This window comes from Papio anubis, chromosome 2, assembly GCF_008728515.1.
Source record: "Papio anubis isolate 15944 chromosome 2, Panubis1.0, whole genome shotgun sequence".
NCBI classification, from domain to species: Eukaryota; Metazoa; Chordata; class Mammalia; order Primates; family Cercopithecidae; genus Papio; species Papio anubis.
In genome coordinates this window covers 20118002-20143804 of record NC_044977.1, presented here as the reverse complement: position 1 = coordinate 20143804, position 25803 = coordinate 20118002, and the positions used below count along the sequence as shown (strand labels likewise).

Here is a 25803-nt window from a genome sequence, read left to right as displayed (position 1 = left end):
CTCCATTTAGTAAAATTGGCCATAAACATTTCTCAATAAAGGAAGTTAGGGTCAAAGGAAAAGAATCAGCTAAAGATGTAAACAATTTCCAATTGATTAACCATTAAATGAGACTTTAAAAAAGATTACAGGCAAGGCATGGGGGCTCATGACTGTAATCCCAGCACTTTGAGAGACTGAGTCAGGAGGGTTGCTTATTTATTTATTTATTTATTTATTTATTTATTTATTACATTCAAATCCTTGTCTCAGGAGCATTATTTGAGGCCAGGAGTTCAAGACCAGCCTTGGCAACATAGTGAGACCCTGTCTCTACACAAAATTTAAAAATTAGCTGGGTGGGGGCTGGGTGTGGTGGCTCACGCCTGTAATCCCAGCACTTTGGGAGGCAGAGGTGGGTGGATCACCTGAGGTCAGGTGTTCGAGACCAGCCTGATCAAATGGTGAAACCTTGTTTCTACTAAAAATACAAAAATTAGCCAGGTGTGGTGGTGGCATGCGGTGGTGGCATGTGCCTGTACTCCCAGCTACTTAGGAGGCTGAGACAGGAGAATTACTTGAACCCGGGAGGTGGAGGTTGCAGTGAGCCAAGATCCCGCCACTGCACTCCAGCCTGGGCGATGGAGCAAGACTCCGTCTGGAAAAAAAAATTAGCTGGATGTGGCAGCATGTTCCTGTAGTCCCGGCTACTTGGGGTGGCTGCTGAGTGGGAGGATAGCTTGAGCGTAGAAGGTCAAAGCTGCAGTGCGTGGTCATTGAGCCACTGCACTTTAGCCTGGGCAACAAAGTGAGACCCTGTCTCAAAAAAAAAAAAAAAAAAAAGTTACAATTTTGTGAAAAAATTAACAAGGCCTTAGTAAAAATATATAAATTCATTAGAAAAATATACAGGTATGTAATGAAGACAGATATGGCCAATAAACTCATTAAAGCATGTGAGTATGTATGAATAATAATTATTCTGCTTGTTATCCCTTTTTTAGATTTACTTTTATTTTTTAAATTTGTAAAAATTCACCTTTTTCTGTGTAAGAGCTGGTAACTAAAAATAAAAAATAAAAATAAGATTTACATTTTACTTATTTGTTTTTGATATATTTGTACATATTTATGAGGTGCATGTGAAATTTTGTTACATGCATAGAATGTGTAATGATCATGGTGTATTTTTTTTTTTTGATGTGCCACTGGATTTGATTTGCTAGTATTTTGTTGAGGATTTTTGCATTCGTGTTCATCAGGGATATTGGCCGATAGTTTCCATTTGTTTTGTTGGATCCTTGTCTGGTTTTGGTATCAGAGTAGTAATGCTAGTCTTGCAGAATTAGAGAGTTATAGAAAGTTCCCTCATCTTCAGTTTTTTGGAATAGTTTGAGGAGGATTGGTATTAGTTATTCTTTATACATTTGGTAGGATATTGCAATAAATCCATCCAATCCTGGCTCGCTCTTTGTTGGAAGATTTTTTATTACTGACTCAATCTTGCTCCTCATTATTTGTCTGCTCAGGTTTTCTATTTTTTCCTAATTCAACTTAGTTCAAACTTGAACAAGTTTGAATCTTTATTGAAACTTAGTTCAAACAAGGTTGTATGTTTCCAGGAATTCATTTCCTCTAGGTTTTCCAGTTTGTTAGCATAAAAGTTTGTCAGCTGTTCGTAATAGTCTCAGATGATCTTTTCTTTCCTTGTGGTATCAGTTGTAATGTCTCCTTTTGCATTTCTGATTTCGCTTATTTGGAGCATCTCTCTTCTTTTCTTGGTTAGTCCAGCTAGTGATTTATCAATTGTTTTTGTCTCTTCCACACAACAAATCTCAAAAAACGTTTAAAAACTGAAATCATACCAGGTATCTTCCTGGACCACAGTGGAATAAGACTAGAAATCAGTTCCAAGAGGAACTCTTGAAACTGTACAAATTAACATACTCCCGAACACATTTCTTTTTGATTGGGATCTGTTGCTGGAGAATTATTGTGTTTCTTTGGAGGTATCCTATTTCCTTAGTTTTTCATGTTTTCTGTATCCTTCCATTGATATCTGTGCATTTGATATAACAGTCACGTCTTCCAATTTTTAAATTTTGCTTTTATGGGGGAGGATTTTTTTAAAAGATATGTCTATAGTGTTGGTTGGGTAGGGCACTTTGGCGTTGATTCTGGGTGCATGCAGTAGGATAGTTTTGAAACCTCCTTTGCAAAATTATAACAGTAAGAGAAATCTGACATGGCTGACTCTATCTTGCCTCTAGCCCCACAGGTTGGCTGCCCCAGCTCATTCCTGGGCGTAGGCAAAGTTAACTTTGGGAGAAGTTTATAGTTTGAGTGATAATAGTCCTTTCTCAAAATTAAACTGTACTTACAAAACTAACGAAAGACTGCCAAGTTAGGAGGATGAGAGGGGCTTGAATTCTAAATAATTACCAGCCATTATTTGGAAGTCATAAGATTTGCAACTTCCCCAGTTACTTGCAGATAGCATCACTATTGTGGAACCTGAGGTTGGCCTTTTGAGATGTCTTTTCAGGTTTTTGCATTTCTGACAACTGGATGGCCGCACCTGGACCTGCCACACAGTCCTGTGGCCCTCATCCCGGAACTGACCCAGCACAAGAGGGCAGCTTTGATTCCCTATGGTTTTATCTCTGACCCAACCAATCAGCATGTCCCCTACCCTACCTACCCCTACCAAACCATCTAACCCCTAACCTCCGAGCCTTCATGGAGATTGATCTGAGTAATAACTCCATTTCCCGTGTGGTGTGGCCGGCCTCAGATCAACTAAAATCTTGCTTTACTGCAATGACATGGTCTCAGTGAGTCAATTTTGTTTATGGAAGGGCAGGAAGACCCTTTGGGCAGTTACAGTGTTTGATTTCTTTGGCTTTAAACAGCATCCATGGTATCAGTGATTTCTTCTGTGGCTCAGAGTGTGGTTGTTAGTGGAGGCTGTGGTGAAGTTTTGCTGGAAACTAGGGCACCAGGTAGGCCAGTGTTTGGGCCCCAGTGGTGGCAGCAGTGAACTGAGCATGGGGGTCCTTGGACCCCATGATGTACACTGTGACTAGTATTAGGAAGCCCGGCAGGCTGCTGCTTGGGTCTCCAGAAGGCTTGCTCGGGTGCCAGGAATGGCAGTGGTGGGCCAGGTGGATTGATGGGTTCTTGAGTGTCTGGGCAGTGGATGTGGTGTGGACAATGGCAGTAGCAGTGGTGGGACAACCCTCTGGGACCCCAGTGGTCCTTGCTGGTGTTGGTGGTAGCTAGCATGGGTTGGGCAAGTCAGTTGCCAGAGGTGTAGGTGGCATATGTGGGTGGGTGCCAGCTGTGGTGGTAGCAACAGGTTGTGTGGGCCTAACCTCAGATGCTGGGAGGAGTACTCATGTGCCACTGGTGGTAGGCTGGGCTCTGCGGTTCCCAGGCTCCTGGATGATGTGCTCAGGTATTGCAGGGGTTGTAGCCAGGCTGGGCAATGCCCTCAGGTTCCCCAGTGGTACAGGCAGATGCTGACTGCAGTGGGCCAGAATGGAGTGACCCCAAGGCCATACGTTGGGCTGTAGCCTTTCTAGTGATGAAGGCAGAGTTGTTTTTTTCTGTTTTGTTTTGTTTTTTGAGATGAAGTCTCACTCTGCCCAAGCTGGAGTGCAGTGGTGCGATCTTGGCTCACTGCAACCTCTACCTCCCGGGTTCAAACGATTCTCCTGCCTCAGCCTCCCGAGTACCTGGGATTACATGCATCCGCCACCATGCCCGGCTACTTTTTATATTTTTAGTAGAGGTGGGGTTTCACTATATTGGCCAGGCTGGTCTTGAACTCCTGACCTTGTGATACACCCACCTCAGCCTCCCAAAGTGCTGGGATTACAGGCATGAGCCACTGCACCTGGCCTGTTTTTCTTTGTCATCCAGGCTTTGAAAATACATGGCTGCCCCTCTGCTGGGGCAGATTGCTACCTGTGGCTCCTGTTGCTGTCCAGGCAGCAGGCTCAGGCAGCTGCCCAGGATGCAGTCTGGTATGGGCTGAGCTCTCAAAATGGTGCTGTGCTGCAGCTGCTTAGGACTTTGGAGTTGGTGGGACCCAGCATGAGTTCTCTTTCTGGGGTAATGCCTTCACGTGGTTTCCAGGGAGATCCCTGTGTTAGTCTCATGGCCGTGAAGGTCAAGGGACTCTCCCATGGCTAGGGTTGTAGGAGTCAGCAGTGGGAATATGAACTGCTGGAGATCTCCCAGTTACTCTTTTCCCTCACTAGGGGGCCTCCCCAGACTTTCAACTGATCCCAGCCAAACAGGTGGCCTTTCTTTCTCTCCTTCCTTGCTTTTGGTGCATCTGTTAGAGTAGGTAGTTAGGCAGGCAAGGGCAGGGCAGGAGAGGCACCCAACCCAGGAATGTCAGGTGACCGTCAGGTGATAGTCAGGTGGTTGTTAAACTGTCTCTGTAAAATAATAATCGGTTGCAGCTGGCGCCAGGGACCAGCAGGCTCCTAGTAGACAACACCTGAAGCTGGTGATCATCAGCTTCTCAATAAAATCTCAGGAGTTGGGTGAGCAGGCTCAAGCATGTGCACTAAGAGGCAAAATGGAGGCGTTTAACTGATACCTGATTTTCCTTTGGGAACATTTGACTGGTAAGGAAAAAAAGCCTCAAATGAGCATATGCACAACTTTAGTAAACCCATGGTGCGTGTGCCCCCACCCCGTCGTCTAACCCCGCCAAATGCTGGCAGGCCATTGTGTGTGCAGACAGCTTACCCCAAAGGAAAATCAAGGGCGGAGAGATGCAAATTCCAGAACCTATATACCCCAAGTCAAAGGCTGAATAGGGCACTTGGATCTCTTGAGTCGCGTGCTTGACCCTTTTTCAAGGGTACTTTACTTCCTTTCATTCCTGCACTAAAACTTTTTAATAAACGTTCACTCCTGCTCTAAAACTTGCCGCCTTGGTCTCTCCCTCTGCCTTATGCCCCTTGGCCAAATTCTTTCCTTAGAGGAGGCAACAATCAAGTTGCTGCAGACCTCTGTGGATTCACCACTGGTAACGCCTCTCATCACTTCTCTGTTGAATTCTAGTATTCTCTTGTAAGTTCCAAGAGTGATTACCTACTCACTCTCTGTGGTTCCTGTCTGTGGAAGAAGCAAGTACCAGACGCATCTAGTCAGCCATCTTGAAGCCCCCCCAGGACTCAGCTTATGTTATCTTTTAATGTTAAGATAATAACTGGAGTAGTTTTTTTTAAAGTGGGTTTAATGTATACGCTATTTTGATTTTTGAATTTTTTTTTTTTTTTGTAAGAGTCTTACTCTGTCACCCAGGCTGGAATGCAGTGGCGCAATCCTGGCTTGCTGCAACCTCCACCTCTCAGGTTCAAGCAATTCTCCAGCCTCATCCTCTCAAGTAGCTGGGACTACAGGCATGCACCACCACACCCGGCTAATTTTTTGTATTTTTAGTAGAGACAGAGTTTCACAGTCTTGGCCAGGCTAATCTCAAACTCCTGACCTCAGGTGATCTGCCTGTCTTGGCCTCCTAAGAAAATAGTTTTTAATTGGATTATAAGTCCATCAATATTATGTCAATTTATTGATTGAGATATAAAAATTTTAAGTAAGTGTATAGCTATTCAAGTGCCCCCTTTCACTCTCTAAAGGGTACCAGTTTGGACAACAAATTACATGTTCATCCTTATTATAGCTGAAGCAGTAAGTGTCTTAAACCATTGTCTATTCCCTAATGAAAACTGGAAGAAACCAGGGCATCAATCTTTTCATGTTTTTGATAGGTGTGCATTAGAGATGTTCGTGGTAGGGAGAGTTAGAACAAAAAGGAGTCAACAAGGAGATAAAGAAGGAGGATTCATAAACATTTCTCCACATGTAAGAAACAAAGTTTTCATTAAGAGATAAGTATATTGAGCTACTGTATGGATCTTACCTCTAAATTCATCAGCAAGATTCTTGGAACTTGGATTCTGAAATTTGACATACTTATCTGTCCACCACGTAAGTCCACTCTTTAGCATTGGCACTTTGATTTGTACAGATGAATTAATGTTGTGTGAAAGAATTATGGTGTCTGTAAGGAAATTAAAAATTATGTTAGAGATGCAGTCTAGCAATTTTGCCACCCTTTGAAATGCAGAACCAGACACAGCTGACAAATCAGGGATTTTGCAGACTCTCAACACGCCTACATGCCATGGATGCTGGAATCACAAGACCATTCTTTTTCCTGCCAAAATTGAGCCAATTATTGAAAAATACCCTTAAGCTCCATTTAACTCATGTTCCTTGACTATTCCTTCAGATGTTTGGCAAGAGAGGAATTATTTGCAAATGACATACTGTAAGTCAGTGCTCTGACTTAGTCCAGATGATGTTTACAGAATTAAAATGGAACAAAACAAAAAACTGCCAGTTAGCTTCAGAGGTGAATTTCTGGACATTTAGGTTGTTACACACTCATGAAAGGGTACACCATGGAGATAGGAAAAGTCACCTACCATTGAACATGCTGTTGGCAATAGCACCACAAGGAACGATGGGGGTCTTATTTTCGGACATTTTAAATGGGGCACAGTCCTCAACAGCCTGGATGCAAGAGGATACAGCAATGAGACATGCTTTTGGTAAACTCTCTTAGAATGTTAAAAGTGAGAGAGAACATTGGCAATGTAAATCACCCCCCAATGATTTACTGGCAGTGACTAAGATTACAGACTGCTGTGTGGTTTTCCTAGGCTTCTGGTTCACTTAGACTGGGAAATTTTTGTGTTTTGGAGATACGTATGTGTGTGGATGTGTGTCTCTGTGTTTTTTCCTCATTAATAATACATAGCATACCTAAAATGTCTGCAAGAAGGAACTTTACCTTACTGGCTGTGCTATATATCACGCTAAACCTATAATGAAGTACATTTTTAAAACCTCTTTTTATTGACATGTAGCTTATTTTATTTTAGTGGTTAAAACAGTAACAACTTACTTTTCACTTGTATCACTATCTAATGGGGTTGTGGAGGTGGGGGGGACTTTGTTCCACACAATCACTCAGGGCCTCAGCAATATTGAAGTATTACATTCAGAAAAGTATAAAAATCATGAGTCTACAACTAGATGACTTATCACAGGGAATCCATCCACACAACTACCAAATACATTTTTAAAAGAGTGGTTGCTAAAAATCACTTTAGTATAATAATGTTGCTATGGAAAAAAATTTCATTCTAGCTTTTCTTACACACGCTGAGTATCATCTACCAAGAGTAAAAATGTATAATCATAGGTTTTAAAAGGTATTCGATTAAAGCAAAAGGCTTTTACTCAATCGAATAGAACCTAATTTCCTTAAAGTAGGCTGGATTGAAGGCCCCAATGACAGGAAGGACAATGGTAGTTAGGCTCAGCCACGCTGAGACTAACTACTCAAGGTTGCTATCAAAATGGTGCATGAAAGGATCACCATTCAGTTGGACAAGATTCACATCACTGCTCTAAAGAGGGAAAGTGCTACTTTTCAATAACAGTTATCGTGAATACCCAGTCCCTTCAGTTTACACAAGAATGAAATCAGCATTTCTGTTTTGTAGCATTTGAGTTTATCTTCCATCTCTTCTTTTAGACTGAAAAATCCACTTGGTTTAAAAAAAAGAAAGAATATTATACCAGATTAAATCAAGCCTTACTTTTACATCTTTGCCCACCAGTTGTCTATTACTTCTGGATCGAACATATCGATACAGGTTCTGATAGAAGCCATACAATTTGTAGTACATATAAACATTACCCTGTGTGGAAGAAAAGAAGTAAGAGGAGAGTGAGAAAAATTAACTGGAATATTAATAAACATGGACAGGAAATTTCAAAATAAAAGCACAGAAAAAAATTGATAGAAACTCAAAGCCTATTTATGGGAAATAGAAACCCAATAAATCATTTAAAAAAAATCAATTTTGGGACTGGGCACAGTGGCTCACGCCTATAATCCCAGTGCTTTGGGAGGCCAAGGCAGGAGAATCACTTGAGGCCAGGGGTTTGAGACCAGGCTGGGCAATGTAGCAAAACCCTGTCTCTACAGTAAAAGAAAAGAAGAAAAATTAGGCCGGTGTGGCATGTGCCTATAGTTCCAGCTACTCCAGAGGCTGAGGAGAGGATCCTTTGAGCCCAGAAATTCAAAGTTACAGTGAGCTATGATCGTGTCATTGTACTCTAGCCTGGGTGACAGACTGAGACCCTATCTCAAAAAAAAAAAAAAAGAAAAAAATTACAGTGGGAAATCCTGGTCTATACAGAATTGTTGGAATAACTAAATAACTATTTTTGCATGTTTTTTTAAGGGCTGTTACATTCTTTGAAAAATTTTTATAATCAAGCATATTTTCAATACATAAAATTTGGTTTTATAAATGTCATCATTTCCCAGAAATATGAGGAAAAATGCTTTGCTTAGAGGTTGTGGTTGACAGCAAAAATCACGTGATTTTACAGCAAATCCATGAAAAAGAATTTAAAATTCAAGCCGTTGAGCATATTTAGGTGCATCTGTACACTGAGCCTGTGAAAGGCATGAGACTGGAAGCTCCTTGCAGTCCCACTCTAGGAATTTATTTATTTATTTATTTATTTTTAATTTTTTTTTTTTGAGATGGAGTCTCGCTCTGTCGCCCAGGCTGGAGTGCAGTGGCGCCATCTCGGCTCACTGCAAGCTCTGCCTCCTGGGTTCATGCTATTCTCCTGCCTCAGCCTCCCAAGCAGCTGGGACCACAGGTACCCGCCACTGTACCCTGCTAATTTTTTATATTTTTAGTAGAAACAGGGTTTCACCGCCTTAGCCAGGATGGTCTCCATCTCCTGATCTCGTGATCCACCAGCCTCAGCCTCCCAAAGTGCTGGGATTACAGGCGTGAGTCACCACTCCCGGCCTAGAATTTTTGTTTTTTTAAATCTCTAGGATCTAATGCAGTACCTGGCACATAATACTTGCTTAAGAAATGGTGAACTATTTGTTATAGAGAAAAAGATGGAATAATTCACTGATCCAAAAGAAAGAAGGTGATTTTCACCCTAGCAATAAGTAGCCTGTTGTCAGGAGATGTCTTTCATGTATGCTGCCATGTAAGTAAGGCTGCCCAGCCACTACCTACCACCATGGTTCTACCTTTATGGTAATATATTAAGGCCCTGGAAATTCTCCAGACAGACTTGATATAGATTTTATTAATAGCACATATGGAAATATCCATATGGATTTAACATATTCATAGATTTTACTAACAGCACATATAGAAATGTCCCATGTAGCTGTTTAAAATGAATACACTCCATACCTCCAAAATAATGAAGACCTGAATCCAAAAATATAAAAGCCTAAATTTTATTAAGTGCTTCCCATGTGTTAGGTGCTATATTCAGTGCTAGAAGTACAAAAGCATTCCTTTGTAAGTCCCTGAGTCCATTGATTCTTTTACCCTGTGCAAAAACAGCATTTTGGAAAGGCTTTGGCCTTATTTCCTAAGGACCTTAAGAGCATCTTCTTTAAGATGAGTATGGAAAATGGGAGGTGGTACCCATGGTAAACAGGGAAGGAAAGTCATGGTAAATGTGGCCAGCTTTAGAATGCAAGAAAGGCTGAAGAGCTCAGTCACTTGTAAGAGAATAATTTCTGGAACACTGAAAAAGGAGATGCTGGGCCATGGCGAAGAAGCAGGCTGCATCGTAGTCAACAGGGAGTGTTGGCATGAAGGCAAGCAAGCCAGGCTTAGTGGGAAGGACCCATTACGTTTCCTCATCCAAAGCAGGAACCTCTATTGTTGACCCATGACGATAGAAAATATGAAATCCACAGAATGGAACTTACCATACATTTTCTTGGAAGCTAAAAAGAGAATTCTACTTAATCAGAGTTATATGTTCACGTAAATGACAAAATAAACAGGCACAGAATACTCGGCACACTAGGGACTGGGGTGTTTCTATAACCTCTTTTCAGTGATTCTTTGTCCAAGATTTAGCTGAACGAGGCCTCCAAGATCATCTTCTTGATGGTCCCTGGAGGCACAATTCACTTTATGGTGTTTCTTCTCTTTAAATTCAGTGGCACTTGGTGCAGGGTTTCTTTGCTTATTTTAAGACAGAGTCTTGCGTGGATTCATTGCTGTGGTTCCCCAGTGTCATGCATGGTAGCTGCCGAGCTGAAGGCCCTGTGATTGCTCTAAGTAGTTTAGTTGGGTTTTTATGAGAAGGCTCTGCCTGAAGGGAATGGTTAGCAGCTGGTAACACTTCATTTGCTGTTTTAGTTTTGAAGGACACTGACAGATGGGAATTGAAGCCCTTTTGGATTTTTTTTTTTTTTCCCAAAAACTTTAGCATTCTGAGCCCTCAAGACAAAAGGAGAGAGGAAAGAAGAAAGGCAGGAAGGAGGGTAGTGAGAGAGGGTGAAGACAGTGAGGGAGGAAGGGCCAAGACTGCAATGCATTCTTAAAGTTTCAGCAAGGCTGACAGGAAATCCCCAAAGACACCCATCAGAAGAGTCCCCACTCCCAGGAAAGAACCTACCTCGATGTTCCTGCTGTGCTCAGCCACTGGCTGAGGTGGCCGTGGAAGCATGACCTTGGTGCAAACACACAGTGATTTCAGAGCACAGCAGCTGGTGATATCCCTCAATTACACTCCCTGCAGTAGATCTGAGAGGAGCCTTTTCATGGCCTTCACAGTCTTACTTGTTAGTCAAGACTTAATCAAATGAAAAATTTGATTTCCTTCAACTCTTCAAATGTACTTTGAGGTCCTGTCCTGTTTCTGGACTCTGCACCTTTCCCCCTGCAGCATCCTCCACACGGACCCGGTCCCCCATCCTTCCCCTTCATAAGTGACTCTACATGGGCTGAATCTAGGTACAGGGCGGCCTTCTCTTGAGCTGCTCACTGAGCATTCTACCTCAAGCCCTGCTCCCACCTCAAATTCAGCTGGTTCCAAACCAGACTCATCACCTCCTGAAAAATATTCCTCACTTCTCTCCTCCCCTCCCTCCTTCCTTCTCTCTTCACCTCCCCTCCCCTTTCTAAGGATCAGCGCTCTCCCAACCTCCTCCTGCTCCTTCCCCGTTTCCCCTCAGAGGCTTTGCCCAGTAAATCTCTCGGATGTCTAACCCTGTCTTGGCATCTGCTTCTCAGAGGACTTGACTAACATGAGACTTAAATCAACCCGTGAGTGGGGACTTCTCTCAGTATTTCTTTGGTATTTCTCACAGTGCCTGACAGCCAGACTGTCCCCTTGGGAATTAGGTAATTGCACATGTGGAATGACTTGGGGAGACCCAGGGAAGGTTTCCCCAAGTGTGTGACCCCTGACATCAACCTACTGTGTGACCTTAGCCAAGTTACTTCACCTCTTAGCCCATTAATTTTCTCACTATAAAATTCGTGGTTCAATTCAATGTAAATTCACACACAGTCCCTGTGCTGATATTTAGAGTAAAACCTGTTTGGTAGATAAGATTTATGTTACAAAGTTGGAAAGGTAAAGAATTGTGCAACTTAGAAACAAAGAAACAAAGGAGGAGAATAATACTCAAAAAGGAGGGAGGGGATATGAACTCAACACTCTTTCGGATTCACCACCACCATCCTGCTTTATTTTTTATATTTTCAGTTTTGGAAAGCATTTCATGGAAATTGTGAACTTACTTCTAAGTGTTACATAGGAATAGATCAGTGTAAAGTCAACTGAAGTTTCTTGAATTTCACCTACCATCATTTTTCCTGAAAGGTAAAAGGGAATAGAGCAGGTGCATTCTTTGTCAAAATTAGAGGCATTTTCCCGCAGTTTTGCACAATTTGCACATATTCTTGTGTAATTAATCTGTCAGGCAAGGAAAAAAATGATTAATTAAAAAGTTACATGGGTACATATCTTAAAATTCAAATCTGGAGTCCACCCAAGTCTCCGCCTGTCTGGGTCAGGCGCATAGTCTGGGACATGAATGCGGCAGCCCATGTGTAGGGCCAGTGTTTCTGGGGATGTTCAGGAGGTGTGGGCCTTCCCACAGTCTTTTATCTGGGGACTGGCAGCATTTTGCCACTGGCCCAGAGTTCAGTGTTTCTGTTGCATATTTATATAACCTGTTGTGATGAAGCTTTACCCGCGATCATAAAGAGGTGTCAGTTGCTAGGAAGGTATTAGTCAATGACTCATGAGAACTAGGCTTACAGCCTGAGTCTAATCAACTTTATGGGGAAGTCACTTCACTGTTTTTCCATTCTATTGTATGGAAAATATTTATACTAGTGAATTATTCTACATGGCATCCAGAGGAAGTTATTAAAAATGACCAAACAGAAAAAGAAGTGTTTCCAAAATGTAAGATTATTGACATATGTTGAATTATTCTGGTCCTAAAATGCTGTTGCATTCTGTTTTTTAAAAGTAAAATTCTGTGAAAAATAGTTTAATGGACTCTTTAAAAAAAGGAAAAAAAAAAAAAAGGGTAGTATGTCCCAAATGGGTGGCTCCTGTGAGCTCTGGCTGAGGCACTGAGTTCTGTGAAGATGCAGCTAGAAGAGTAAGGAGGAGAGGCTCCGGAGGGTGTACACGGGGCTGTACTTCTGCCTGATCTGCAAGAATGTTCATCTCAGGGGCCCTGGGGCTGTCCTGGGTGCTGCAGTGGGCTGCTTCTGCCTTGCCCTCACTGTGTTGAGGAGTGATTAGACGATTATGGGAGTGTGAGGAGCAGGGAAGCAAGGGAGTGGCTTTCTCCTTGGTAAGGTGCTAGTAGAAGTTAGGATTCCTTTGAAGGGAAGACAAGGAAGACAGAAGGAATTTTGCATACTTGTAAAGCTACTAAGGGTTTTGAAGCCCAAAGGTGAAGTGTGAACACTAAATTGAAGATTAGTGAAAATGCTACACTTCATTGTACTTAGATGCTTATATGTAGCTAAATCATTCTTTAAATACACAGCAAGACTTGAACTATTATTTTGAAAATATTTATGCCATTTCTGTTGGTGGACTACATTTCAATTTATAAAAAGCATTAAAGAACAGGGCCGTATCCCAATGGAGAGACAGCATACTGAATGGTGTCTGAGGAAACTGGGGTTCTAGTTCAGCCAATCTCTGACCTTGAGTTAAGTGCTTAACCTCTAGGGCCCACATTTTGCCCATCAACATCATTTCATGCAGCAATTAATTGATCTGTGAGGTCACTGTAGTAGTATACATGCTACTTCATGAATTCCTCTTGTGAGTTCTGTCAATGTAGTACTCAAGAAAATATTTCATGATCAAATAATTTTTGAGTAGTTGATATCCATGGTGCTTTTTTGCCTAAAAAATATCCCTTATCTATTGTCTATGCAATGACAATATCCTCAGTTTGCTGCTTGAGTGGACTTGTACATGAATAGCTATGAGATGGAGCAATGATCAGTCTGCTTCTCATAGAATTTTGGAGAGGCAGAAATTATTCTTGTTTAAAGTGAACTGCAGAGAGGGAACATCCTTGTGCCCCAGGGCTAAGCGAGAAGAAAGGCTCAGAAGTCTTTTCTATGATGTCTGTGCCTGATCACATTGGCCTGGAGTGTGTACTCTATATTATCACCCAATAAAATGAAACACTGGTTTTTGAGTATAAAAGTGAAGTGTCAGAAGCAGTCCTATCTGAAGCAACTAAAGAAACAAAGTTAGTTGGAAAATGCCTGTAGATTTCATGAGATAAAAGCATTCTGTTTGTGGAGTGGCCATGGCCAATAGTTGGTATGGAATGAGGTCACCTTCTCATGCATGGGTACCTCTTAGTGAAGGCTGCACTCCACAATGGGTGGGTGGGGGGCAGGGTTGCAAGGGAGGAAGAAAGAATGACATGGGAAGGAAGAACCAGAATGAAAGGGATTGGTGAGGAAGAAAGTAGAAAAGTAAATTGCATGAACTCTGTGGAAATGGACATCAACGTTGTAAGCCCATTCCTTTGCTATCCCCTTCAGCAAGGTAAGGTTCATCTCCTCCTGCCATTTTGCCTTTGCCACATGGTGGAGGCTGGTGGGGGTTTACATGTAACACTGGAGGTCTTGCTGTCATTTAATTCCCAGGGAGATAAGCTCTGGGAGCTGGAAGTGGGGAGGAAAAAATGTTAAGTAGAGAGGCAACAGAGCAGTGTGCTTTGGGAGGAGGAGTAGAGCCTGAAAAGACATTTTCCTCTTTGGGTTCTGCACTATCTGCCCTAGTCCATTCTTTCAATAAGTGTGTGCCTATTCACATACTGGGCAATGTGCAAGGAAGCGGGTGGTGATGCAGTAAACAGCCAGCCATAGCTAAGCTCTCTGTTCTTACTACATACTATTTTACCTATTCTGTTCTCAGCTCATTGAGGGCACGAATCCATTCTTCCTCATCTTACTCTTCTGCATAGTCAACAGAACCCTTAGGCACCTTCAGATACTCATAAATTTTATTTTATTTTGAGATGGAGTCTCGCTGTGTCACCCAGGCTGGAGTGCGGAGGTGCAATCTTTGTTCACTGCAACCTCTGCCTCCCAGGTTCAAGTGATTCTCCTGCCTCAGCCTCCTGAGTAGCTGGAATTACAGGCATGCACCACCACGCTTGGCTAATTTTTGTATTTTTAGTAGAGACAGGATTTCACCATGTTGGCCAGACTGGTCTTGAACTCCTGACCTCAGGTGATCCACCCGCCTTAGCCTTCCAAAGTGCTGGGATTACAGGCACGAGCCACCGCACCCAGCTGACACTCAAAAATTGTAAACTAATGTTGGTAGACTTGGTCTTCATCTTAATTTTGCCGGTAGCCATGTGGGGAGAGGGAATAGATCAGCTTTCCATGGTTACTTCTTTCAGAGTGGAGCTCATGTGGTCTGGGATGTCCAGAAATCTGCCTGGAGTTGATATGGATGAAACATATACTCAATTCATTAGATTGAGTATGGGCATGGCCAATCAAGCCTTAGACTAGCTCTTGTCTTCCCTCTCTAGACCAGCTTCGGGGGTTCTCATCCTCAAACTGCTTGTTAAATTGGCAAAAGGCTTGTTCCTGAGAGGTCTGCCCTCAGCATCAGCTTTTCTCACTCTGAGTAGAACTTAGTTTTGCTAAATATCCTTAAGATGCCAGAAGACTTGGGCTTTTGTCTTTCCTGGATCTCAGAGGGAGTTCATCTGCAAAGGGAAAGACACAATGCTTGAAAGTGGGGCAGTATTGAAGATCTGTATCTTGGACACTTTGCTCTTTTTATCAACATGACTCATGGGTCTCTAGCAGTCATGTGGCCTTGACTCTTCTTCTGCCTCTATTAGTCACTTGCTCTCTTCCCTGCCAGCATAAGAAAAGAGCTTCAGCCAGGCGCGGTGGCTCACGCCTGTAATCCCAGCACTTCAGGAGACCGAGGTAGGTGGATCATGAGGTCAGGAGTTCAAGACCAGCCTGGCCAACATGGTGAAATCCCATCTCTAATAAAAATACAAAAAAATTAGCCAGGTATGGTGGCAGGTGCCTGTAATCCCAGCTACTAGGGAGGCTGAGGCAGTAGAATTGCCTGAACACGGGAGGTGGAGGTTGCAGTGAGCCAAGGCTGTGCCACTGCATGGCAACCTGGGTAACAGAGCAAGACTCCATCTCAAAAAAAAGAAAAAAAAAAAAAGCTTCTAATTTTGTCAGTCCCTTGTACACAAATATGTCTGAGCTCACTGGCATGAGAGTAACTGCCCTCAAGAGGGAGCAGGGATGAACGAAGCCACTCTACACGGACTCTGTCACCATCTGTGACTGCCAGCAGAAAGAGGGATGTTCCCGTCTTATACAGACGCTCTTGAGGGGCTGTGTTCTCAAACTGACCATACTCACGTATGGTGCCAAAGCTGAACATTCTCAGAAACTGCATTCAGAACGTAAGATGGGACAAACCTCTATTTCCTGAGTGCTCCTTGCAGACAATATAAGGATGATGCCCATACAAAGGCAGAATATTCCTGTTGTGAAAAAGACAAAGAGGACTCTCCTGGCCGTGAAATACAGCCGGTGGGCGGGTAACTCCTGCTGCTTCAGGGCAGAGTTGTCTGGCAATCTGGACAGGCAATGCTGTGGTGTCTCCTCCATTTTGGTCCTGCAGGTGACTCAGATACTTTTGGGACAGTTAGAACATTTTTACTCATAGTCATACCACATAATGGTAATGTGAAATGAATTATGTGAACCCTTCCTTTGAAGTTGCAAAGTCTTTCTGCTTCCTGGATTATTCCTTAACCAGACCTGGTATTTAACGGGAGCTCAGTTCTCTCCAACCAGCCATTACTGAGTATAACTGACTTAGGCTTAAAAAGGTTCTTGTGCTAAATGTCATGCCTAGGATGGATAGTCCCCGGCAAGGTCTGCAGAAACCAACATCTGGTGACACTAGGAAGCAATCACGATGGGCTATTTCTGGGATTTGGTGAGTAATTCAAGGCAAGCCCTTCCTGAGAGGTGGAAATGGATATATCTTTAGAAACTTGCCTAGATCCTTGGAGATTAATACAAAAAGATAAAAGTTAGGGCTGTCAGCTTTTCTCCAAATGTGGCTGTGGCTTAACATGAATAGAAACTAAATTGGAAAAATGCTCTCAGATCATAGCTAACTTTGCTATTTGTGATAATGAGGAAGAGAGCAGCAAACAGGGAATTGTAGAACACAGATGTCTCATTTCAGCAGCTTCCAATTTTTTTTCATCCATAAAAAAGACTCTAGTAGAAAATGCAGATTAAAAACATCTCCTCCTAACCTCTCTTAAGTGCATGCTTTGGAGTAGCCTGAATGAGGCAAGAGAAAGGAAGAGGAAGATAATCAGTGAGATGTTCAACATTGAAGTACAGTATTAGGTCTGGTTTTGGGTTTTTTCCCTTGTTAGAAATCCACTAACATTATTTTCCTTAGGCCATTAGTAATTAATAATTACTTTTTTAAAAACTGGCATTTAAGATTTAGAATTAGAATTTTTAAAATTAGGGAGCATGTGAATTTCTAATCTAATCTTCCCTTTTAATTTACATTAGACAGAGAAGCCATCCTGGACTATTTTTGTATCAAAGAAAGTAATGACTTTGGCAAATGTACCTGGTTTGAAAGAATACAAAATTGATGCAAATGCTTACATTAGGAAGTTTCCAATTCAGAGTTAAACCTTTCCACTTACAAACTGTGTAAAGAGCAAAATACCAATGGGAAATTTTCAGCATGACATTTGAATCTAATTTGGAGGTGGCAACTAGTATGGTTGTTGGTGTCAGACAGCCTTGTGTGAGAAGATGGCAGTGAACACTTCTCGTTAACATTTACCATTTGTTTTACTAAATAAACATGGTCAAGAGCTTGGGTTTAAAAGGCAGTAAAAAGCTATGAGATTAGATTATAAGAACAGGGTTGACCTACACAACATTGGGGTATGTTTGTGATTCAAATACTTATTCCAACATTGGATTGGATGGGATTATATTACATAATGCCTAGCAAGAGGGTAATTACAGCAAAAAACCAATGAGAATAGTATTTCTTAGACAGTTTATAAAACAACAAAACCAACTAACCCAAATCCCAGACTAAAAGGAGCTTCACAGGTGGTGTAGTACTCAGGGTTCACCACAGAAACAGAACCAGTAGGAGATTATATGACCATATGTGTATATTATAAGGAATTGGCTCACATGATTATGGAGGCTGACAAGCCCAAAATCTGCAGAGCTGATGTCCCAATGCAAGTCTGAAGGCCAACAGGCTGCCATAGAACCAGGAAGAGCCAATGTTTCAGTTAGAAGGCAGTCAGGTAGAATTTTCTTGGGGGGTTGGGGAGAGTCAGTCTTTTGTTCTATTCAGGCCTTCAACTGACAGGACGAGGCCCTCTCACATTATGAAGGGCAATCCTCTTTGCTCAGGTCTGCCAATTTAAATGTTAATCTCATGCAAATATACCATCACAGAACACCCAGAATAATGTTTAACCAATATCTGGGTATCCTATGGCCTAGCCAAGTTGCCACATTAAAATTAGCCATCACAGGTAATAAGTACAAATATTTCTGGGACAATATTCTTGAGAGACAGCTAGATATACATTCTCCAGGTACTTTTATATTCATCTATTTCCCTCTTCTAAATAAATCTACTTTCAATGTGCAAATATACCTTATATGCATTGCCTTTCGATATTTCCAGAACAGGGTTCTTTTTCTCAGCACTACTGACATCTTGGGCCAGATGTTTCTTTGTTGTGAAGGCTGTCCTGTAAGATTGTAAAATGTTTAGTTGCATCCCCGGCCTCTATTGCCCATGTTTGAGAATCACTGTTCTAGATTGATACCAATACAGCAATTTGTTAACAGCAGTTATACTGTGGTATCACTAGAAATGTCAAAGTCTAGGTGCAGTGGCTCATGCCTGTAATCCCAGCACTTTGGGAGGCTGAGGTGGGAGGATCACCTGAGCCCAGGAGTTTGAGGCTGCAGTGACCTATGATGGCACCACTGCACTTCAGCTTGGGAGACAGAGCAAGATCCCATCTCTCTTTTTTTTTTTAAAAAAGGAAAAAAAGGAAAATTTTGAAGTGATTTCTAACTTGTCTTCATTTAAATAGCCTTCTCAGGCATTAGCAGACATTTGCATATTTGGGGTTGCCTTATATTTCATTGTCTTTCCTATTAACTGCTGGGATGAAAATATATATGCTAAATATAAAAATATATATTAAATATACACATACATTATATGGATATACACATACATTATATGGATATACACACGTAATATTCACGACAGTCTCATGTTTTGGTGAATTCATAGCAGCTTGGCAGATTGGTCTGAATTCTGACAGCACAGACTGCAGTGTCTTAATTTGCAGATCTCTCTTCTGATAATAATCATACCTGATGGCTTTTTTTCCCCATATTAATCTAGGACATGTCACTTGACAGGAAGTTAAATGCCTCTATTGAGAAGGTATGTGGTCCATTTTCTTTCTTACCATCACCCAAGAATATCTCACTTCTTAGGGCTAAAGGGATGAAAATGATAGAGTTAAGTTTAGCGATAGCTTAAATGTTCATTCTGTAGTAGTTGTTTTTCTTATAACTTATTGGGCTCTAGTGGGAATCCTGGAGAATGGAACCTACTCCTCTTTCCTCTGAGTCCCTCTCAGTATTCTGGCTTTCGGACCACAGAGGTGCAAAGTGCATGAGCAACAAGTTGTTGGTGTGCAGGCCTGTGTGATTTCCTGGACTTTGACTTGCTAGCCTGTTAGGCTCATTTACAATTTCACAAAATTTGAATTTTATATATCAGTACTGGCATCTGTTTGCTTTCTTATCTCTTGTTTGCTGTATACGCTTCAGTCTCCAGATAAGTTGGGTGTCTTGAAGTGGATATGGGAGACCTGGGTCTGACTTCTGGTTCTGCTACTTAAACTAGTATATGTCCCTTCTCAGATTTAGTTTCATTGTCTATACAATGTGACTTATAACACTTTTTCCTTTGGGACTATTTCAGTGATTAAACATGACAGCTTATATATAAATGAAAGCTGTAAACACAGTGCTTGGCACAGAGTGGGTAACCAATCAACATTATTTAAATGAGTAAGAAAAGTAAGTGAATTTGAGCAACAAATAAAAAACAATACTATTACCTTATAACTCATAGAATAAAATGAGTATCAACGAGTCCATACTGATGTAAATAAATAATTGAACAAACAAGTAAATGGGGGAAAAGAGATAATTATTTCTTAAAGAGGAATTCTGTAATAAATGTAACACATGTTGAAGGAATGAGAAAAATAGAAAAACCATTACAGTAATGGCTGTCGCAGGCAAGAAATACCAATGTTTGCTAGAATTAGCAGGCAAAAGTTTGAGGAAAAACAGATGTTTGTATAGCCTCAAAGTATTGCCCCTAAAATGGATATTAATTACAAAGGGAAAATAATAACTTTATAGTAGAAAAAACTGACAGATACCACCTTAGCCAGGTGATCAAGGTTGACATCACTGGTAGTAAGACATATTAACATTATGTACCCCTGATATAATAAATCCAGAAGGACATACTCGCTTCTGTAGTATTCTGGTCAAAAAATGCGCAACTTCAACCAAATCATGAGAACATTACAGACAAATACAAATTGAGGGACATTCTACAAAATACACGATGGATACTCTTCAAAAAAGTATGAAGGTCATGAAAGACAGGGAAATACTGAGGAACTGTCAGTGGTCTCAAGAAACCAAAGAGACACAACAACTAAGTAAGTGCAATGTGGGATCCTAAAATGAATCCTGGAATAGAACAAGGACATCAGTTTATTTGGAGAAATCCAAATAAACTCTGTAGTTTAGTTAATTATACGGTACCAGTGATGACTTCTTAGTTTTGATAACTCTATTATGGTTATACAAGAAGTTAACACTGGGAAAGCTCAGGGAAGGGGATATGGGAATTCTCCATTTTTTAAACTTTTCTATTAAGCCTGAAGTTTCAAAATAGAAAATTAAAAAAAAAATAATGAGTAAGATAACTGTGATTATATTGTTGTCTTTTTATATGTTTACAAAGTGCCAAATTCACTTGATGCTCTTTCTACCACTATCCTGCTGATGTGGTTTGGCTGTGTGTCCCCACCCAAATTTCATGTGGAACTGTAATTCCCAGTGTTGGGGGAGGGACCAGGTTGGAGGTGATTGGATCATGGGGGCGGATTTCCCCCTTGCTGTTCTCAGATAGTGAGTTCTCACGAGATCTGGTTGTTTAAAAGTGTGTAGCACTTCCCCCTTCACTCTCTTGCTGTCTTGTTGCCACGTGAAGATGTGCTTGCTTCCCTTTCATCTTCTGCCATGATTTTAAGTTTCCTGAGGCCTCCCCAGCCATCCTCCTTTACAGCCTGTGGAACTGGAAGTCAATTAAACCTCTTTTCATTATAAACTACCCAGTCTCAGGTAGTTCATCATAGCCATGTAAAAATGGAGGAATACAGAAAATTGGTACCAGAGAAGTGGGACATTGCTATAAAGATACCTAAAAATGTGGAAGCAACTTTGAAACTGGGTAATGGGCAGAAGTTGCAACAGTTTGGAGGGATCAGAAGAAGTCAGGAATATGAGGGAATGTTTAGAAACTCCTAGAGACTTGAACAGTTTTGACCAAAATGCTGATAGTGATATGGACAATGAAGTCCTGGCTGAGGTGTTCTCAGATGGAGATGAGGAACTTATCGGGAACTGGAGCAAAGGTCACTCTTGCTGTGCTTTAGCAAAGAGACTGGTGGCATTGTGCCCCTGCTTTAGGGATCTGTGTAACTTTGAACTTGGGAGAGATGACTTAGGGTATCTGGCAGAAGAAATTTCTAAGCAGCAAAGTGTTCAAGAGGTGGTGTGGCTGCTTCTAAAAGCCTATGCTCATTTGCATAAGGAAAGAGAACTTATATTTAAAAGCAAAGCAGAGCACAAAAGTTTGAAAATTTGCAGCCTGGCCATGTGGTAGAAAAGAAAAACCCATTTTCTGAGGAGAAATTCAAGCTAGCTGCAGAAGTTTGCACAAGAGGAGCTGAATATTAATAGCCAAAACAATGGAGAAAATGCCTCCAGGACACTTCAGAGACCCTCGTGGCAGCATCCCCCTGCCACACAGGCTCAGAGGCCTAGGAGGGAAAAATGGTTTCGTGGGCTAGGCCCTGGGCCCAGCTGCTCTGTGTAGCCTTAGGACATGGCACCCTACTTCCCAGCTGCCCAGTTCCAGCTGAGGCTAAAAGGGGCCAAGGTACAGCTTGAACCATTGCTTCAGAGGGTACAAGCCCCAAGCCTTGGCAGCTTCCACGTGCTATTGGGCTTATGGGTGTGCAGAAGGCAAGAGTTGAGGTTTGGGAGCTTCTACCTCAATTTCAGAGGATGTATGGAAATGCCTTGATGTCCAGGCAAAAGTCTGCTACAGGGGTGAAGCCCTCATGGAGAGCCTCTATAGGGCAGTGCAGAGGGGAAATGTGGGGTTGGAGCCCCTACACAGTCCCCACTGGGGCACCGCCTAGTGGAGCTGTAAAAAGAGGGCCACCATCCTCCAGACCCCAGAATGGTAGATCCACTGACAGCTTACACTGTGTACCTGGATATGCTTAGGCACTCAACACTAGCCTGTGAAAGCAACCATGGGGACTGTACCCTGCAGAGCCACAGGGGCAGAGCTGCCTAAGGCCTTGGGAGCCCATTCCTTGCATCAGCGTGGCCTGGATATGAGACATGGAGTCAAAGATTATTTTGGACCTTTAAGATTCAATGAGTGCCCTGCTGGGTTTTGGACTTGCATGGGGCCTTTAGCTCCTTTGTTTGGACCAGTTTCTCCCGCTTGGAATGGGAGCATTTACCCAATGCCTGTACCTCCATTGTATCTTGGAAGTAACTAACTTGTTTTTTATTTTGCAGGCTCATAGGTGGAAGGAACTTGCCTTGTCTCAGATCAGACTTTGGAGTTGGACTTTTGAGTTAATGCTGGAATGAGTTAAGACTTTGGGGGACTGTTGGGAAGGCATGATTGTGTTTTGAAATGTGAGAAGGAAATGAAATTTGGAAGAGGCCAGGGTGGAATGATATGGTTTGGCTTTGTGTCTCCACCCAAATCTTATGTTGAATTATAATTCCCATTGTTGGGGGAGGGACCTGGTGGAAGGTGATTGGATCATGGGGGCAGATTTCCCCCTTGCTCTTAAGCTGTTCTCATGATACGGAGTGAGTTCTCACAAGATCTAGTCGTTTAAAAGTGTGTAGCATTTCCCCCTTCACTCTCTTGCTCTCTTACCATGTGAAGATGTGCTTGTTTCCCCTTCACCTTCTGCTGCGATTGTAAGTTTCTTGAGGCCTCTCAGCCATGCCTCCTATACAGACTGTGAAACTGTGAGTCAAACCTCTTTTCTTTATAATCTACCCAGTCTCAGGTAGTTATTTATAGCAATGTGAGAATGGACTAATATACTTGCCACCCTTTTTGCTGGGACCATGCCTCAGAGTTTACAAATCTGCTCCCCATGTACCATCTTCTGGAACCCTCAACACTGCTGTGAGACATTCCCACTTTGAGCTGATGAGATGGGGCTCAGAGAGGTAAGGGGCTTGCCTGAGGTCACCCAGCTGCTCTTTCCTTTCTCCTGAACAGTTACATCAGAAGCCAGTTGGTGACAGAAAAACTCGGTCTGCTCAACAAGGATCACACACAAGCCGGTGATACTTTATTATATAAGAGAGTTGTCAAAAGGACAGATTCATTCCTGTTTCAGAATCCCCACATTCCAGCGATCTATCTGCTGACACAGTTAACATAAACTATTTGCTGATATTTACTGAGTGCTTGCAATATATCAGAGTCATTAAATAAGATGCAACTTCTACTGTGAAGACTGGAATCTTCATTAAGACACAGACTTAGAAAAGGCCCAGTTTCAAAGATTCTGACTTGCACAGACTGAGCACTCCCATTTCCAGAAGTTCGAATACCTCCTTTCTTATCTAAATGAGAGAAAAGGAAAAAAAAAAAAAAAGATTAAGATCAAGCAAAAATGGTCTTGGTGAATAAATTCAACCATCAGGACTCCCTGGTATTTACCCAGCTGTTATGGCCAGAATCAGAGAGGGCAAAAGTCCTAACATACATTTGATTCCGAGTTGAAATTTTAAAAATTATTATTATTATTTTGAGACAGAGTCCCATTCTGTTGCCCATGCTGGAGTGCAGTGGCGTGATCTTGGCTAACTGCTATCTCTGCCTCCCGGGTTCAAGTGATTCTCATGCTTCAGCCTTCTGAGTAGCTTGGATTAGAAGCATGTGCCACGATACCTAGCTAACTTTTGTATTTTTAGTAGAGACAGGGTTTTGCCATATTGGCCAGTCTGGTCTTGAGCTCTTGGCCTCAAGTGATCTGCCTGCCTTGGCCTCCCAAAGTGCTGGGATTACTGGTGTGAGTCCCTGCGCCTGGCCTATTATTATTATTGTTTTGTAGAGACAGGGTCTTGCTTTGTTGCCCAGGCTGGTCTCGAACTCCTGGCTTCAAGTAATCCTCCCACCTCAGCCTCCCAAAGGGCTAGGATTACAGGTGTGTGCCGCTATGCCTGGCAGAATTAAAATATTTATATAAATGAAAGAAGAGGTACTATATAAATGAAGGAAGAGGTACTATATAAAACATTAGGTTCATTAAAGTGCAGCCATTCAAAATAAAATGCTATATAAAGGTGTTTCAAGGACTCTACAGTGTGCTTTCTGTAAACAATATTATATACGATAGTTCAGTATAGGATTTTATTGCCTTAGGATAACTGCTAAGAATGACAGCAACAGAATAAAAATAACTATGGGTGAAAAGATGTTTTTGGATATTTCTCATTATTAGAATTAGAAACTTAGTAGATTAGTCAGATTTAATATTATAACTGAAATAATCAACTGTGGCCTCATGCCTGATATCAAAGTTGTTAAACCAGTTTTAAGAAACCAGTCAATTCAGGGGACAAAATGCACAACTGTGTATGTGTGTGTGCGTGTGTGTGTGTGTGTGTAACTGAGCAAACTGTTTTTTAACCTGAACTGATGTCCGAAATAACTCACTGATGAATTATAATCAGGTTTGGTCAACTGGAGATATAGTTTTATGTGATAAATTAATTCATTCAGCACGTTTGGAAGAGTATTTCCAAGCCTCTTTGATAGTTACTGCCATGATTTGTTCTTGGTTGGTGACTGGTAACCATTTTTTTTTTTTTTCTAACAGCTACTGTGAAGCATCAGGCTAGATTGAAAAATTAGCCCCATGACAGCATGGTAGGTGGCAAGGTCAATTTTTCACATTATGATGATAATGGATTGCTTTTAAAAATATATAATGAGCTAATACTGTGCCCATAAAGGCATTCAGTCATTCAATTGTAATCCACTGAGACATCAAAAAATTTCCCCACCCCATGAAATCAAAATATCTTTCTAAATTAAGTAAGTGGGTTATTGGGGATGTGGAGATGCTGGCAAAGAGGCAAGTTTGTACCCCTGCTTCCCCAACCCGAGCCAAAAGTGCACATAGAAGAATGAAAGACAAAGACGAGTGTGTCTACAAAGAAAGGCACAGGAAAAGTGCAGGTCCTTCAGATCTTCCCGTTTCTCAAAATGGTCCCTAGTGAGGAGAGGCCATTGGTCATTTAAGGAGCAACAGAGCCGATTCCCATGAAACACATGGAAAGGATACAGTTATGTGTAAGGGGAGGAGGTGGCCTCTATAATTATAGTTAGCTCAGAGTTAGAAAAGATAGAAATCATTTCAAAATCTAAAATGTGCTGGCTCCTCATGTCAAATACTTTATTACTGTGTTTAAACTCAAGTTCAAATAGAGAAAAAATGATTAAAAGCAACTGCTGGTTACGTGGTACCTCGGGAATGTCCATCATTCTCCTCAACTTCTGATCTCTCCAGTTCCAGTCAAAAACCAGAAATTTTAAGGGGTTCAAATTAAAGCCACCTGAAAGAGACAGGGAGAGAGTTGCTGCAGTAAAGACCTCATGACATAAGCTTATTAAAATGATTTTTTATTCTCCGGGTTACTTTTTGTCCCATATGTTGTCCTCTCCCCCAGTAACTCATCTCTGCACATTAAGTGCTGCCCTTCCCTGATGGAAACAAACGCAGCACTCTGAGACGTGCTCTTCTTATCCACTCATCACTGCTTCTGAGGAAAGCAGACAAGCTGCTCTTGCTAAGCTCCTCAAATGCTCACATGCTGGCCAAGCCTCCATTTCATGAAGACCCAGAGGCTGTAGTCTCAT

At 41.8% G+C, this 25803-nt stretch overlaps 2 protein-coding genes and 1 long non-coding RNA gene across 7 annotated transcripts in view; 1 reads left to right on the top strand and 2 right to left on the bottom strand.

Moving 5' to 3' along the window:
• LOC100997042 (cell cycle control protein 50C) overlaps positions 1-17757 on the bottom strand; it is a 28445-nt gene extending 10688 nt beyond the window's left edge. The window contains exons 1-6 of one of the 2 annotated variants that reach the window (XM_003893858.4): positions 17670-17757; positions 15897-16113; positions 11737-11847; positions 7674-7775; positions 6492-6579; positions 5924-6064 (exon numbers count right to left, since the gene is read on the bottom strand). In XM_003893858.4, the coding sequence (XP_003893907.2) occupies positions 5924-6064; positions 6492-6579; positions 7674-7775; positions 11737-11847; positions 15897-16088 (634 nt within the window). In that variant the 5' untranslated portion in view covers positions 16089-16113; positions 17670-17757. The remainder of the gene's footprint in view (positions 1-5923; positions 6065-6491; positions 6580-7673; positions 7776-11736; positions 11848-15896; positions 16114-17669) is intronic. The other variant, XM_021932771.2, reaches the window with a different exon arrangement.
• Positions 17758-17857: 100 nt separating this feature from the next.
• LOC103881258 lies at positions 17858-25411 on the top strand. Its single transcript, XR_002519541.2, has 3 exons — positions 17858-17897; positions 18916-18957; positions 24761-25411. It is a non-coding gene; the product is annotated as an uncharacterized LOC103881258 (long non-coding RNA).
• The window catches only part of CMSS1 (cms1 ribosomal small subunit homolog), a 371710-nt gene continuing 369099 nt past the window's right edge, over positions 23193-25803 (bottom strand). For all 4 annotated transcript variants that reach the window (XM_031661910.1, XM_031661917.1, XM_031661928.1 and 1 more), the window contains 2 exons: positions 25411-25499; positions 23193-23501 (listed from right to left, as the gene is read on the bottom strand). In XM_031661910.1, the coding sequence (XP_031517770.1) occupies positions 23418-23501; positions 25411-25499 (173 nt within the window). In that variant the 3' untranslated portion in view covers positions 23193-23417. The remainder of the gene's footprint in view (positions 23502-25410; positions 25500-25803) is intronic.